This window comes from Sarcophilus harrisii, chromosome 4 (assembly GCF_902635505.1).
Source record: "Sarcophilus harrisii chromosome 4, mSarHar1.11, whole genome shotgun sequence".
In the NCBI taxonomy this organism is placed as follows: Eukaryota; Metazoa; Chordata; class Mammalia; order Dasyuromorphia; family Dasyuridae; genus Sarcophilus; species Sarcophilus harrisii.
This window is the reverse complement of record NC_045429.1, coordinates 312,862,131-312,878,117: the sequence shown is the minus strand read 5'-3', so window position 1 is coordinate 312,878,117 and position 15,987 is coordinate 312,862,131. Positions and strand designations below refer to the sequence as shown.

Sequence of the window (15,987 nt, the reverse complement as noted above, 5' to 3'; positions counted from 1 at the left end):
TTCATATATAAATTAACTGTTTGGAATTTGAAACATATATCCCCATGAAAACAATTTAATACAAGATAGTTAGGTTTTCAGACCAGTCTACAAATGCCTACTTAACCAGTAATATGATAGAAGCCTCATACTTTTCAACAACACCTAACTTCTGCTTATAATAGTGTTTCTCAGGGAAAATACATTTCATGTTCTAATTTAAGATGATAGAAACATGGCTCCCCAATGGCAGCAGTATCCAAAATTTCCAGGATAGAAGAATGGGGTAAATACTATTAATTATTAAACACTTCTTAATTCTATGCATCTGGATTAGAAATGGCACTTTTAATGCTAAGAGTATTTAAATTTTAAAAAGGAATAGAGTATGGGGCAGCTAGGTGGTACAGTGGATAGATCAGCAGCCCTGAATTCAGGAGGACCTGAGTTCAAATCTGATCTCAGACACTTAACAATTCCTGGCTGTGTGATCCTGGGCAAGTCATTTAACCCCAACTGCCTTAGCAAAAGAAAAAAAAAGAGTAGAGTAGCTATATTGGGGAAAGGGGAAAGATAAAAAAGGAGCTGGGTTGCTTCTCAGGGAAAATAGATAATTCTAACTAAGTATGGAAAGAACATGAGAGTTGTTTAATTCTTTTGCCTCTATTTTCTTTGCCTGAGAGAAAGAGCTTTGGGCTAGAAAGGGCATAACCAGAAGGGATACTGGGAAGTGATACTCAAAATAAATGAGGTGATGCCCAATAAAATACATCCTAGGAACTGTCTATTTTTTATATGTACCTCTGCTACTATAGCAAAGTACCTCACACTTAGTAAGTGCTTAATAAAAAATTCTATTGTTTGGTTCATTCATTCATTCAGCAGAGGCCAAACTACTGGCAGTGATCATTCAAAGGTCAGGGACCTGAAGGAGGCATATAATGTCCTAATTTTCATAAAACAGAAGAGAATTGAATCTACAAACTATTGTCAGGTTAGCAGACTTTCATTCCTAACAAGATGCTAGAAAGTATTAATAAAAGAATGCAAATCTGTAAAAGGAGGTAGATATAATGTTCTCATCAAGAACAAGTCATGAAAGATTAATCTAATTTTCTCTTTTAATAAGATTACCATACTAGTAGTTTCAGGAACATGGATTGGGTTTAACCAGATGTCCCCCGTTAGATAATAAACTCATTATGGAAAGGGCCTAAATTTGGTTCCTTTTTTATATACCCAGCATTTAGTATAGCGCCTGGCTCTACTAGATATCTAGCAAGCGTTTACTGATTGATTCATTGAAAGTATTTGACAAAGTATCACATACTCTTCTTGTGGCAAAGATAAGAATGATGTAGTCTAGGACTAGAATATACTATAATTACATGGATTCTACACTAAGTAGCTAAACTCAGTCATTAATGGTTTGTTTCCATTTGCAAAGAGTTGTATAGATACTATATATCTATATACCAAAGTGTATAGATACTATGTCCAAGGTATCGTGACATCTTTGCCAATGACCTGACAAAGATTTAGAAATCATACAAATTTGTAAATGACATAAAACCTATGAAAAATAGTCAATTTGTTGTGGGACAGAATCAAGATTTTTAAAAATCTTGACAAATTTTAGGTCATAAACCCAAATTTTTAAAATATGAAATTTGATAAAAATAAAATCAAATTTGAGTTAAAAAAAAACCAACATATAAGTTCAAAATGGGGAGACATAGCTACACAACAGTTAGAAAAAGAGGGAGAGATTAAATTGGCTATAATTTCAAATCAATAAAAGTTTAAACTACATTGAGAATCGTGATGTTTAGGACAAATGAAATGATATTACCTCTATGTTCTGCCTTTATCAGAACACATTTAGAGTATGGAATGAAGTTCTGAGTGCCATATTTTAGAAAGATTATTTATAACCTACAGAGTTTACAGAAGAAGACAATCAGGAGTGTGAAAAGCCTCAAGATTGTGCCATATGAGTATCAACCAAGTGAATGAGGATGTTTAGATGGAAAGAAAAAAAAATTTAAGGAGAAACAATAGCTATCTTTAAGTATCTGAAGAGTCATTGTGTAGAAAAGTAATTAATCTTGTTCTGCCTGGTTCCAAAAGGAAGACCTTGGAACAATGGGCAGAAGTTGCAAATAGGCAAAATAGGATTAGCATAAGGCAAACCTTTCTTACTATTAGAGCTATCCAAAAGCAGAATGGACTGCTTCATGAGGTAGTTAATTCTCTTTCACTGGACATCTTCAGGCAGAGATGGTATGACCCCTTACCAAGTACAGTGTAGAGAGGATTCTAAGTCAAAATTGGAGTAGACTCAATGGCCTCTAAGATCCCTTCCAATTTTAGGATTCTGTGAATCAATATTGTTGTCTAATATGTCAATCGTTCCCAAGTATTTTAAATTCAGAGGGTTGGCTTCATAGAGGGCAAAAGCTCCACTCATAGATTCTCCTGTGGTTCATTTGTATGTATGGATTATTCATAAATCAAGTACATATATATATATATATATATATATATGGGACTCTACATGTACCTGTGTATATTTCACACAAATAAGTATATATGTACACACGTATATATACCTATATATGCATGCATATGTGTGTGTAAAGCCAGAATTATAGAGAAAAGGCCTGAGAGTCAAGCCTTTTCTGGTTAACTCTGGGTAGATTTTTTGGTTTATTTTGAAAAAGAAAATCTTCACACTTTATCTAAAGATGAAACTCAAATATGCTCTCTGTTGTTTTCCCCCCACATAGTTCATATTTTCACATAAATAGAAATAGTACACACTATAATAAACATAAACAAGCTTTTCTTTTCTGACCATATACTTCAGCCTTCTCTTCTATAAGAAGACATTTCCCCTACTTACAGAACCATTTAAGGCTATTCAAAAATCATGAAGATTGATAGCTTTGTTTTAAATTAAGCAGAATAAAAAGACCTCTGTCTAAATAAAAACATGCAAATCTGAGTGTATTGTAATATTTTGGCTCTTTCTCCTTACATCTTCTGAGGCTATCACAGAAATATCTTCTCTTGGGGAGACAGAGCAAGATGAAAAAAGTACATTTATATGTCCATTGGCTCAATGCTTCTTTTCCAAAGCTGGACAAGTATATTGGTGACAATTTCAGTACAGTTGCAATAAGAATTGTAGGAAAGAGATACTCTTTCATGTGAAGTAGACACAAAAAAGCATGGCATTTGCCTGCATCAAGCACTAATGCACTTAAAAGGTAACAGTGAAGGAGACTAAAGAAACAGTGGCAATAAAAAAAAAAAAAGATTTGGTTGTATTTCCATTTCCAAATGTATAGTAGAGCAAATCATTGCTTCCTAGTGTTTAGGTGATGACCCACATTGTGAGAAATTGTGATCAACCCTCTTCATACTTCAGATGTTCTCATACTTCAGGAGGATGCTTTGGGTAAGAATTCTTTCCAATACCAAAAGGAGTTCCAATATTATAGCACATCCAAAAATTATTTGGAACCTTTGGCACTCCTTGGTCTTATAATCACCCAGAGTCCATCAATATAGAACTTAGATCCAGAGGCAGCCACAGGAAGAATCAGATAGTGTACCCTCCTAAGAGTTCCAATGGAATTTTCCTGTGTCTAGTGACTGTGTATTATCAGTGAGAGGCTTCATCCTGTTTGCAGGCTACAGAAACTTGGAGTCAGCATGACAGTACTAACTTCTCTCCCTGATTCTCCTCATCTTATTCAAGAAACAACAACCTATCCCAAAATTTTTCCTTGATAGAGCCCTTCTACTTAGAAGATAAATAATTAAAGGTGAGATTCCTTCATTTGAGCAAGGGTTGAGAAGAATAAACACTCCATTAGCCACAATGATAAAGAAATAATATTTGTGGCCTACACATTTCAGAACAGATAGAACCAGAAAAAGGCACCAGTTCCCTGATTGGTTGGATATATAACATCCCTCTCCAGCTCCCAAGACAACACTGATAAGCAATCATTCTTACTGAACACAGAATAATATAAATAGAAGATACTTGGCAAGGCTCACTGCCTACCAAAAACAAATATACACACACATACATACACATACAGACACATACACATATGCCCTCCTTCTGTAGGAGGGTAGATATATATCACACTCAAGTTAAAAGTGTCATAAATGCCACGAGAAGCAAGCTATGTCTCCACTTTGAGCCACGATAAATTGATTTTACTTCTTCCAAAACTGGACAAGGTAGTACTGGGATACTTTACCATATCACACAGAATAGTTAATGAATACCCAGTATTGAATAAGGTGTTTGGGAAGATGGTAGCAGCAGCAGCAGCAGTTGGAATAGGCTCTTGGGAAGAAAATGTTGTTATTGAAGTTCTTAAGGATGCATATTAAATTGTTCCTTTTAGAGACCAAAGGTTCTTTAACTTTTTCCCTTGTAAAGCCTTATGAATATTGACATCATAGCCTCCTCTTTCATAAGGTCTCCCTCATATAAAACAAAATCTATTCAAATCAAGCATAAATATTAAAACAATAGGAAGAACAAAATATAAATCTACATAGGACTTCATAACTACCATAGCACCTATTAACCCAGACAAATGTATTCTCCTTGGAGAGGAACAGGAAAAGGCTTAAAAGGTTAAGGAGTCTTGTGACATGTCATTAAATATTTAATCACCTGTTCAAAGTTGTAAAGTCTGAGCCTTATTATATTTCATCTGACTAAACAGTTCATTCTATACACTATGGATTCCAAGACCCCTTTGGGAAAAAAAATAAACAACAACAACAACAAAATAAACAAACAACCTTTTGAGAGGCAAGGTTAAAAAAATAAGCATCAGCATCATCTGAATGCCAAGTTTCTATTGATGCTTTAGTGAAGAAGCTCCATCCCCTAAACCCACCAATCCACAGGAGGGCCAAGTGATTGAGTCCAATGGTTTTTAGTCTCCAAGAATCAGTTTTACAAAAGATGCTGCATCTGTTGCTTTGGATTCATGCAGAGTGAAAAACTGATGTTGCTGGGGAGAAAACAGAAATATATAACATCACTATTAGCCACTTACATAGCAGATTAACAAAAAATGTAGATTTCTTTAGGAAGCTTATTAGGTGAGCCCATTAGAACTATATTAAGATTTCTGCCCTCACCAAACAGTTCCCAAAATATAGTAGGCATTCATAAGTAATAATAACTTAGTACTAGTACTACCTAGCAGGTATATAACACTTTAAGACTTGCAAAGCATTTTACAAATGTTATTTCATTTTCTACTCACAACTTTCCTTGGAAGTAAGTACTATTGTTACCCTTCTTTTACAGATAAAGAAACTGAGGTAGGCAGAGCTTCAGTGACATGTTCAGAGTCACATAGTAATTCAGATGTAAAGCTCAAATAAGAAAATATTTCTAAAGCACTTAGCATGGTGCCTGGCACATAAAGTAACAAGAGTTTAATAAATATTTCCTTTTTCATTCCTTTCCCTTTAGACCTCCTCAGGGAAAAGGTAAGAGGGCAGATTTAATAAAATTTTAAACATATAAAGCTTCTGATTTAATAAATTATTAAATTTATAAAGCTTCCCTTAATACATGACAGTGAGGCGATGTAAGATGTTTTGGAATTGGTAAAGCATTTGACGTTATAGAAATGTAAAAATACTAATCAAATCTCATCAATAGTCATTATTTATGCTCATGCTTGAGAAGACCTTCTAGGAAGAAAGGTATATTGCCTATATACTGAGTATCTTTGGGATTAAAACAACTTTAGAGGTCAGAGGATGAAAAGGAAAACGTAAATATTCAGGCATTTCATATGTCAAATGAACAGAACTTAGAAAAACATTTCCCCTTCTTCATAACAGCTCTGGGGAAAAAAATTAAAGATTTTTTCATGTACATGAATGATAAAATTCTCTGATTCCTCAGTTACATTCCTAGTAAGTGCACTGCTTTCAAAGTGTGAGTATTGAATCTGTATAAAAGAAACATGTTCCTATCCCATTCCAAATGAAATGATTCTTTAACAGAATCCATTATTCTTCAGGTATAACAAAAACACTTTTGGATCTCCACTATCCTCTGTCCTGGATGTCTGCTAGGATTGTTTTAAATAACAATTTAAGAAACTAAAATGTTATCCTTTTACTTTATTACATAGCTGAGTCACTTCATATTTCCCTTATTTTTGAGATTTAAGTTTTCAACTTCCATATATATAACCTGGTGGGATGTTTTTTTCCCCATTATATTTATTTTAAACCTGACAGCAAAGTATACAGTGAGTCACCTTGTAGGGAACCCAAAGCCTGCCTAAGGAAGATTTTAGAAATAGTTCAAAGATCAGATCAAGAAAAAAACAAAACCAAAAAAAGACTCAGAAAAGATAGATATTCCCCCAGTGATCCCCCAACAACTTTGCTTTCAAGTCATTCTTCCAAAATAACTTTGGGTATTGTTAGTCTGCAAACCAAAGGAATGACATTAGTCTGTGTTAACAGTTGGCTCTGATCCTGGAAATCCTTATATATCATCAACAGAAGTCATTCTTCCATGAAGCTGAGGAGCAGAGTTGGTTGGTTCTTGGGTTCTAACCTACCTGATTGGTCCTTAGGGATGACATACAATACCAATCTCTGAATTACAAAGTGCTCATATCTCAATTTGCATTGACCAAGTTATTTACAATCATTTTTATTATTATTGAGTGGCAGGGGGTTCCCCACATTTCCTGAACACTTAAGAAATTTTCTCAAAGTACTTAAGATGAGGGGACAAATGAAAGTTGTTTCCTGAAACAAATCTACAACTTCCAGCTCCCACCCTGGCTCTTTATTCAGGAGGTCTGGGCATGAAATCCAACAAATTGCCTTAAAGTCATTCTTCCAAAATAAGTCTGGGTATGTTTTCCTCCCTACCTTTTTTTTTAATTTGCAAGCTAGAAAAGTGTTGTAGGAACCACAAAGGGAGGGAGAAACCAAGGAAGTCAGTGTCATGAGCAGTCACTGTCAAAATAGAAAGTATGAGTCGTCCTCCTGTGTGGAATTTGAGGCTATAAAAGATTGGGAAGGAACCCATTTCTCCTTCTAGTAATGGGCTAAGAATAAGAGACAACAAAGCATTCTGAAAGTCACCAGTTCATGGTTTAGAATTAAGACTTTGAGAAATAGAGTTCTAAAAATAAGATGAATAAGATTCTCATTCACCATTTAGGAGGCCCTAAAGTACAAAAGATGCAGCAGACCTAGTATAATATAAAAATATACCATCATAAATATGGGATATTTTACTGTAATAAGATATCCAACATACCTATACAGCCTACCTTCTTCCATCCACCCACCACCAAAATCATTGGATACAACCTCTAAATTAAGGTACTATAACGCAACTATACATCCACATCCAGCCTTGCCAATCATATACTAAACACACACACACACACACACACACTGGTGGTAGCTTGTCAGCATTAATCACTATAACACACCACTTATGTTGAGTGGATTGAGCTGGTTTCCCTTTAATGAAGAAGAGAGGCCATTCCTAGGAGTCGGTTGGCTCAGAGGATTTGGACTTGAATTGGAAATTTGGTTTCTCTACACCAGGGGTCTTCAAACTACAGCCACAAGTTAGATGCAGCAGCTGAGGACGTTTATCCCCCTCACCCAGAGCTATGAAGTTTCTTTATTTAAAGGCCCACAAAACAAAGTTTTTGTTTTTACTATAGTCCGGCCATCCAACAGTCTGAGGGACAGTGAATTGGCCCCCTATTTAAAAAGTTTGAGGACCCCTGCTAGTCTACTCCATGAAGCAGAAAAAGCACAATCTATGAGGAGTTGACACTAATGAGGTCTTCAAGGTACTCCTACTGTCTTGTGAAAATGCCACTATAATTTAGCACTAATATTTTTTGGTTTTGATTAAGGGATGAAATGGGGAGTTCTTTAGAAAGGGATGCACAAAAATGAATTATCTCTACAGTTGATTCCCTGACAGGGACAGTAAAGAGAAAGGATGAAAAATTTTTCTGGGTTTGATAAATTGGGTTTGTGCTCCCTCGCAAGGACATTAAATTTCCTATGATCTAGCTGCTTTCAGGTACAATGAGAACCTGACTTTTGAGTAGTATCCCACTTGAATATCATCACCCTTTATCTATGGGTCTCTCCTGACACCATTATACAAGGCTTAGTTAGATCAACTAGTGAAGTCTGATTAGGATAATGATGCAGTTTGAGAAAACAACTTGCACTGTGCACACAAACAGGAGCTTAAGGAGAAAGCACTGTGCCCATGGCACATTAGGTGGACAGAATACGATCTTTTACTGGAGGAACTTAAAGTATGGTTTTCAAAACATGGGGTAGACAAGAAGATAACAGATAATCAGCCTGTAGAAGTGGGATCTTGGAATCAGAAAGAATTGAATTCAAATCTGGCCTCAGACATTTACTAGCTATGTGACCCTGAATAAGTCACTTAAACTCTATTTGCCTTCACAAGTAGATGGCAAACCACTTTAGTATATTTGTGAAGAAAATACCATAATCAGTATTGCATACTATGATCTCCGGGATCACAAAGAGTCAGACAAGACTGAACAACAATTTAACTATTTAATGACATAAAGGAAATGAAAGTGTCTTTTTATACCCTTAGCAGGCAAGAATTTGCCTAGAAAAAAGGAGATCTTTTAGCTAACTAGGTGGTAACCTTGAGTCCCTGAAAAGATGAAGAAGAATCTTCATTTAACCTGGACAGAAAAAGAAAGACACCCAAAGGGCCCCAAATTTAATACCATCCCCTTTTGCTGGAGTTTCAGGAAAAAGATTTTGATTGATGGGTCATGAACCTTCAGTGAGTGGTTCAATGAGAGAAATTCCAAATATGAACTTAGAGAGAGAACATGTAAAAGGCTTAAAACCTTCTATATACTTTGCTAATGTGTTTATGGTGATTAATTGAAGATTATGTTGGAAGTATAATCACTTGGAGCTCTTATATTCCTGGTATTGCTACTGGTCATAATAGTTATTCTTACATCAGTAAGCTTATGCTGAACTATATTTGGCATTTACTTTTTAGAAGATTGTATTGCTTTACATTTTTATTATTTATATTAAGCTCTACCAGTGTTGTTTATGAAGTCCAACTTCTTTTAAGATCATTTTAATGGTAACTCGTCTAAAAATTTTGGATCTTACTGCAAAAGAGTGAGATATGATAAGAACACCATCTATTTTGTATGAGATAAACTAGTTTTCCATTTAGGGGGCCATTTTGGGGATTCAGTTGTCAGAGGACTGAGGCATAAATAACTGATATGACTTCCCTGCCCCTCTAAGGGGCTTTCTAAGTGTAATACAGCTAGCTTATGGTGAGCTGGTGATTAATGGCATGTCTACTATCCTACCATATCTTTCTGATGTAGCCTTGATTCTGGTGGTAAGTGCTGAGGCAGAAAGGAATAATGTTTTACTTGAATAGGTATTCTTTTTAAACTTGACAATTGTATCATTTTTATCCTTTGTGATTAATAAAGGTATTTTATTGTATTTAATTGTCCTGAGTTAGACCTAGCCAAAATACCCATCACTACTGACCATTATCTCCTAACAGTAAATCCTACTGAATCATACCAACTAGTAATAATTTGAAAGGGTAGATAATTTATCTTGGGGTTCATAGGAAGCATGACCCATTTATTAATTTTTGAGTTCAGTCCAAGGGAAGAAGGAAAGAAGTCAAAAACAAACCAACTCAAAACCCCATTTTCCTCACATCAGATGGGAATGGCAAACTGTTAGTAGTGCTTTCTGTTCATGCTCTATTTCATCTCAAAGAGATTCTCCCCTCTCAGTCCATCTAGTCTTCTAACTTGAACAATAGTATCTCAGCATCTGTTTTCCCAATGCTAGAGACAGGGAGTTTGGACTCAGATTTTCCATTAAAAACCTCAACTCCACAGGAAAACAGGGAGCAGTTATGGTCTTAAAAGAGAAGTCCATTCCAGTACCGCAAAGTCTAAAGCCATAAGAAGAATAAGAAAAAAAAACCCACAAGACCTCACAACATTAATATGTCAGCCATAAAATACCACAGTGTTAAGATATTCTGGAAAGGTAGCTTAATAGAAATGAACACAGCTGCCAGTGGGTATTAAGTTGGAACCAAACATCTTTCCTCAAATGTGCTCCAGTGAACCTTTATGATAAGAGGCCACTTGGAAGGAAAATGCATTGTTTTTTAAATACACACAGACACATATGAATAAACTGCACCTTTCTGCCTGACAACTGGTGTCAAAGCAAAAACATATTCAAATTGCATTTCAGTCCAAAATAACACCTCGAGATCTACTCCTAACGTTAAAATTAATTTTTAATCAGGATTAAACCCTACTAAAAAGTCTCACGCCTATTTGGCACTTAAATACTTGTTAAATTGAAACTTTTGTTGAATACTTAAAGTGGAATAGAAAGAATAACAGGGCCTCACAAACCAGGTAATCAAATTGCTCATAACTGAAGTAAGAAAAGAAGGCCACATTCAGAATGAAAATTTTCAAGAATCATTCTGTCTCTTGGACCATATCACAAGCCCTCAGTCCCAATGTAAAACTGCTCTCAGAGTTCTGAAGCTTTGGGAGCTACCTCATTAATGGGGATGGCAAAAATTCTGTACAGACTAAAACACTGAAGAAAGAAGGGCCCAGACTACCTTCAGAGCCAGGAAAAAATGAATAGATGCTGAAGGAACTTAAAGAGAAAAACTAAGGTCATTCAGGGCTAGAATAAGACCATTTATCCCTTCTCAGGTCACAAAACTACCAAGAATTCTTCTTTCCTTTCTTTTGGGGTCATCCAACTGAAGTGAATACAATTTAGTTGATACAACATAGTTGGATCTTTAGCCAGAATTTAAATCCTAAGCTTAAATCAGAGAAACTGAAAGGTGTTCCATGATTTCTTGCCAGTCTCAAACATCTCCCTCATCATTTTCTTGGATCTAGAATGAGGAGATTAAGTTCAAATTTCAGTTGGCCCACTTCCTAGTTATGCAACCTTAGTCACACTAAGCTCTTTGAGACTCAGTTCCCTCAAATGTAAAATAAGGATAATGATACTGTCACTACCTTACAGGGCTATTGCAAAGAAAGTTCTTTGTAAGATTTTGTTGTTCAGTAATTTTATTTATGTCCAACTCTTCATGACCCTATTTGGGGTTTTCTTGGCAAAGATGCTGGAGTGGTTTGCTATCTCCTCATTTTACAAATGAGGAAAGTGAGGCACACAGGGTTAACAGACTTGCCCAAGTTCACACAATAATAATTGTTTGAGGCCAAAATTGTACTCAAGTCGTTCTGACTTCAGGCCCAGCATCCTAACCACTGTAATAACTAGCTGCCCACTTTATAAGAAATACTATATTAAAATAAGCTATCATCATTATTATTATCTACACCTTTTTTTTCATCATCAAGTAACCTTATTCTTCATTTGGTTAAAGGACTCCAGGAACAATATCATTAGTTTGCAATAGACATATATACACATGCATATATAGTACATGTGTGTATATAAATATACATTTACATATATTTATAAACACACATACATAGAAGAGGAGGTTTGTTGCCATATACCAAATGGTTGCAATATACATATACATGCATATAATGTTACATTTATATATATATATATCAAGTTTTTTTTATTAATCCTATTAAATAGCAAAACCTAATGTAGAAATTCCAAGAAAATCATGCCAAAATTAGTGTACATTCTGAAACACAGAATATGGTTTAAAGAAATGAATTTTTATTATCATTAAATGTATACAGTAACAAAAAGCTATTGACTGCCAAATGTTATGAAGGATAGGTCCTGGTTTCTTTGTAATTAAAATATCAGTATGAATATAAATGTTATAATGTAAAATAATACTATAAAATGCTATAAAAGTCTGATTTCTTGGGTAAGCTTAAGTATTTGCAATAAGATTTTATTTACACTATTAATATGCTGAAAAAAATCCTTTTTTATATACTTAATGCAAAAGGTAAATCATGAATTCTCACTAAATAGGAATCTAATGAATTTTCACCAAATTTGTTTTAGACTAGCAGTATTCTAGGAGAGGAACTATATTCCTAACCAAGGAAGAAATAAATCTTGTTCAGAAATTTAAATTAAAAAAAAGGTTCTTTTAATAAAACTGACTAACATCCAAAACAACCAATCCATACCCATACCCATTTCTTGTACTACTTTTTCAAGAAATTAAAATTTCTTTTATAATAGTAATATGGGATCCTTAGAACCTTTTAAATCTAATAATATCAGAGATTTCAAAACACTTTATAAATATAACAGTATGCTATATAATCTTGTTAGTTTCCCATAAAAGTAGTCAGGAATGGTAATTAAGGGATCTTTGCCAAGATTACACAAGAGACAATACTCAGACTAGAAATAAAATATAGCCTTCTGAACTCTTCATTAAAAAAAAAAATCAATCACTGGCATTCATGTCTTGTTGAATTCACCATTTTTATAATATTGTTTGGTTATAATTTATATTCAAGTCATTTAACCTTCAATAGATGTTAGTTTGAATATGTTTATACTACTAACAATACTCACCATAAGTTCTGCGTATGTTGGCCGTTCTTTGGAATTCTTCTTCAAGCTTAAGAAAGGGAAGAATTAAACAAATTAAAATCAAGAAACCATCTGCATTTTCACTAGACTAGGATTTCAGAACCTGCAGAAGACTAAACATAACCAACTTGAAAAACAATATTGAAAACATAGGTTTCCAATGTTCACTTGCTTCTTCTACTCCACTTCTAAATCAAGCTTTAAATCAACAGTGGACATGAATTCATGGAAAGAAAATACATATACTTTCCTTGGAGATGCCATACCTATGACATTAAAGTTTGTCCTTCAAATGTACAGTTATTATAAATCAAAATATATCTACTTTCAATCTCCCACCCATAACTTTCTGTAATAACTAGGGTTGGCAAGGAGATCTTAAGATTATATTTGCTATGGAACAATTTTAATTCTCTGGGAGCACTATATCTAAACTAGCCTGTTCATTCTTATTTCTAATTTCTCCTGGTTTCCTAGAAATGCTTCCTTTTTGCATATCATTAATATAGTCCATCTGAGTTATGAGCAAATTTAACCCATAAAATTTTCAAGGTAATAGAATTTATGTAAGGCAGATTAATCACCAAGGTAAAAAGTATATTCAGTCAATAATAATAATTATTATCCTGAATAGGAATGCACTAGTTGTAACAAGCATAGTCATATCTATCTATTACTCAGACCATAATAGTGAGTCCTATAAAAAAGTGGAAAAGGGTAGTTAATGAAAGAGCTATAAACCCAATCAGTCCATATTGTGATATCAGAGATAAAAAAGCAAACTGTACTTTGAGCCACAGTGTTCAGAATGAGGGCAATGATTGTTCTACTATACTATATTGGTCCTAGTCAGACCATATCTGCAGCCTTGTGTTCAGTTATGAGTACCATATTTTAGGAAGAACATTGACAAGATTGAACATATCCAGAAGAGCATTAATGGGATAGTAAATGAACTGGAGACCATGACAGAAAGAATCATCTAAAATAACTAGAAATGTATATCCTGTAAAAGAAAAAAATCATATGGAAGAGAAATTAGATTTGTTCATGGGACAGAACCAGGTACAATAAGTAGACATTGTTAAAAAAAAAGAAAGAAAGAAAGAAAGAAAGAAAGAAAGAAAGAAAGAAAGAAAGAAAGAAAGAAAGAAAAAAAGAAAGAAAAAAAAAAAGAAAACAAAGAAAAAACAAGTGCTTAATAATAAGGACACACTTAGAAACAATTAGCACTATCCAAAAGTTGGATACTGCCTTGAGAGGTTCCCCATCACTGGATGCATTCAAACAATACCAGATGACTACCTGTTTAGTATAATGTAGAAAAAAAAAATTGTCCATGTAAGGGTTAGACTAGAAGTTCCCTGACTTCCATTCCAACTCAAATTTTGTTGTTTAACCTAAATATATTTAGCAAAACTTGGGGACATATATTGTCAATCAAGTCAGTCAGTCAGGAAACATTCGTTAAGGAACTCATTTTTAGGCACAGTACTATGCTCTGGAGAAACAAAGAAAAAGGCGGAAAAAAAATCTGTCAAGGAGTTCACATTCTAATGAGGAAGAAAAAATAAAGAAAATTATTTAGATACAAAAGTTTGAGCTACTGGGCAAAAACAAGAAAGCAACATAATCCAATCTGCAGAGGAGTAATTAGTAACTCCATTTTCCCTACTCTCAAAAGCATATATTGTGTGTATTGAAAACAGCTTTTTAAACTAAATCCAGAAGATCTAGAATGTAATTGAACTTCAATTATAATCAATTCATGTCTTGACAGAAGCAAGACATTTAAAAGCTGAGAATATGACCCCTCTACTATCTAAGTAGCCTGGCAACACCAAAAGGGAGGAAGAAGTATTATGAACAAGTTTTCGTCACTTAAAAGAACTCAAAGCAGTCTGATTTCATGAACTGAAACTGAGTGAGGTAAGCAGAATCAAGAGAACATTGTACGCAGTAACAACAAGATTATATGATGATCATCTTGACTTGGCACTTCTCAACACTGCAGTGATTCAAGGCAATCTCAATGGGCTCAGGTTGGAAAATGCCATTCACATCCAGAGAGAATTATAGAAACTGATTGTGGATTGAAGCATATATTATTTTCACTGTTGTTTGTTTCTTTTTTTTTCTTTCTCATGGTTTTTTTTTTCTCCTTGATCTGATTTTTCTTGCACATGACAAATATGATATGTTTAAAAGAATTGCATATATTTAACCTTTAAAAAAGGCCTCTAAGAGGCTCAAAAATGAATTAATTAGAACACTGAATAATCAATGGAAACTGTGAGATTAAATCTGGCCCCAAAACTGATGGCATAGATCAATGAATCTAGAGTAGGAAGAGATATTAGAAATGATTTAGTCTACCCACCCACTCTACTTCATATTTCAAAAGAAACTGAGGCTTGAAAATATGAAATATCTTGCCTATGATCACATATGTAGCAACCAAAAGTTTTTCTGACCAGTTTTATTGTTGTCTGAGTAATTCTCCTCTTCCTTCTTTTTCTCTTCATTTTTGTCCTCCTCCCTTTCCTCTTCCTCTTCCTCTATTATCACCACCACCCCCATTCCCATTTCAAGATCAGTATATCTCCTTCAAAAACCAGGTTCCGGCTGTCATACAGAGGAAGAGGTGCAGAGAAATACTTAGATTTCAGAGTCATTGTTCTAATTATGTATGTTATAGCTATAATCAAACCAGCTAATATTTTAGTAATCTAAATTTAGCTAATGTTCTATATAAACTTAGGCATCACTAATTATATTATTCACACTTGAGAGGCTGGGAAGAGGGAACCCAAGTCAATGAAGAAAAATATAATCACAACTATGAAGGCTGCATTCAAAATTCAATTGAGAATTTTATGAGGTTTCTGTTTACATTGAATGTTTACAAACCTTTCAGGCTAATGTCAATTACTAGACTTTCTCATGTGTGTGGAATCTTCCTAATTAAGTCAGGATACTTTTCTGTTCTTGACTTTTCTGCATGGTAAATTTTCTGCAATGTTCTCTTGGTTCTGCTTACCTCACTCAGTATCAGTTCACAAAATCAGACTGCTTTGAGTTCTTTTAAGTGACAAAAACTTGTTCATAAGTTAAAACTCCAAACCAGCAAACCATACTTCTCAAAAAATACCATAATATGGTGTCTTTCCAACAAAGAAATCCTGTTTGACTTCATGTATTTTGTTACATAGCTACAATGCAAAAATAAGCAACTTTCTCCTTTGGCTTACTAGGAGAACTTAATGATTTTCCTTCAGGGGAGGGAATTTCTTTTAAGTATCTACTCAC

The 15,987-nt window shown here is 34.3% G+C and overlaps 1 protein-coding gene across 1 annotated transcript in view; it reads right to left on the bottom strand.

Moving 5' to 3' along the window:
• Nucleotides 1-474: 474 nt before the first annotated feature.
• MAP2K6 (mitogen-activated protein kinase kinase 6) overlaps nt 475-15,987 on the bottom strand; it is a 45,072-nt gene continuing 29,559 nt past the window's right edge. The window contains exons 10-11 of the mRNA XM_031965715.1: nt 12,661-12,706; nt 475-5,030 (exon numbers count right to left, since the gene is read on the bottom strand). Of these exons, the coding sequence (XP_031821575.1) occupies nt 4,953-5,030; nt 12,661-12,706 (124 nt within the window). The 3' untranslated portion in view covers nt 475-4,952. The remainder of the gene's footprint in view (nt 5,031-12,660; nt 12,707-15,987) is intronic.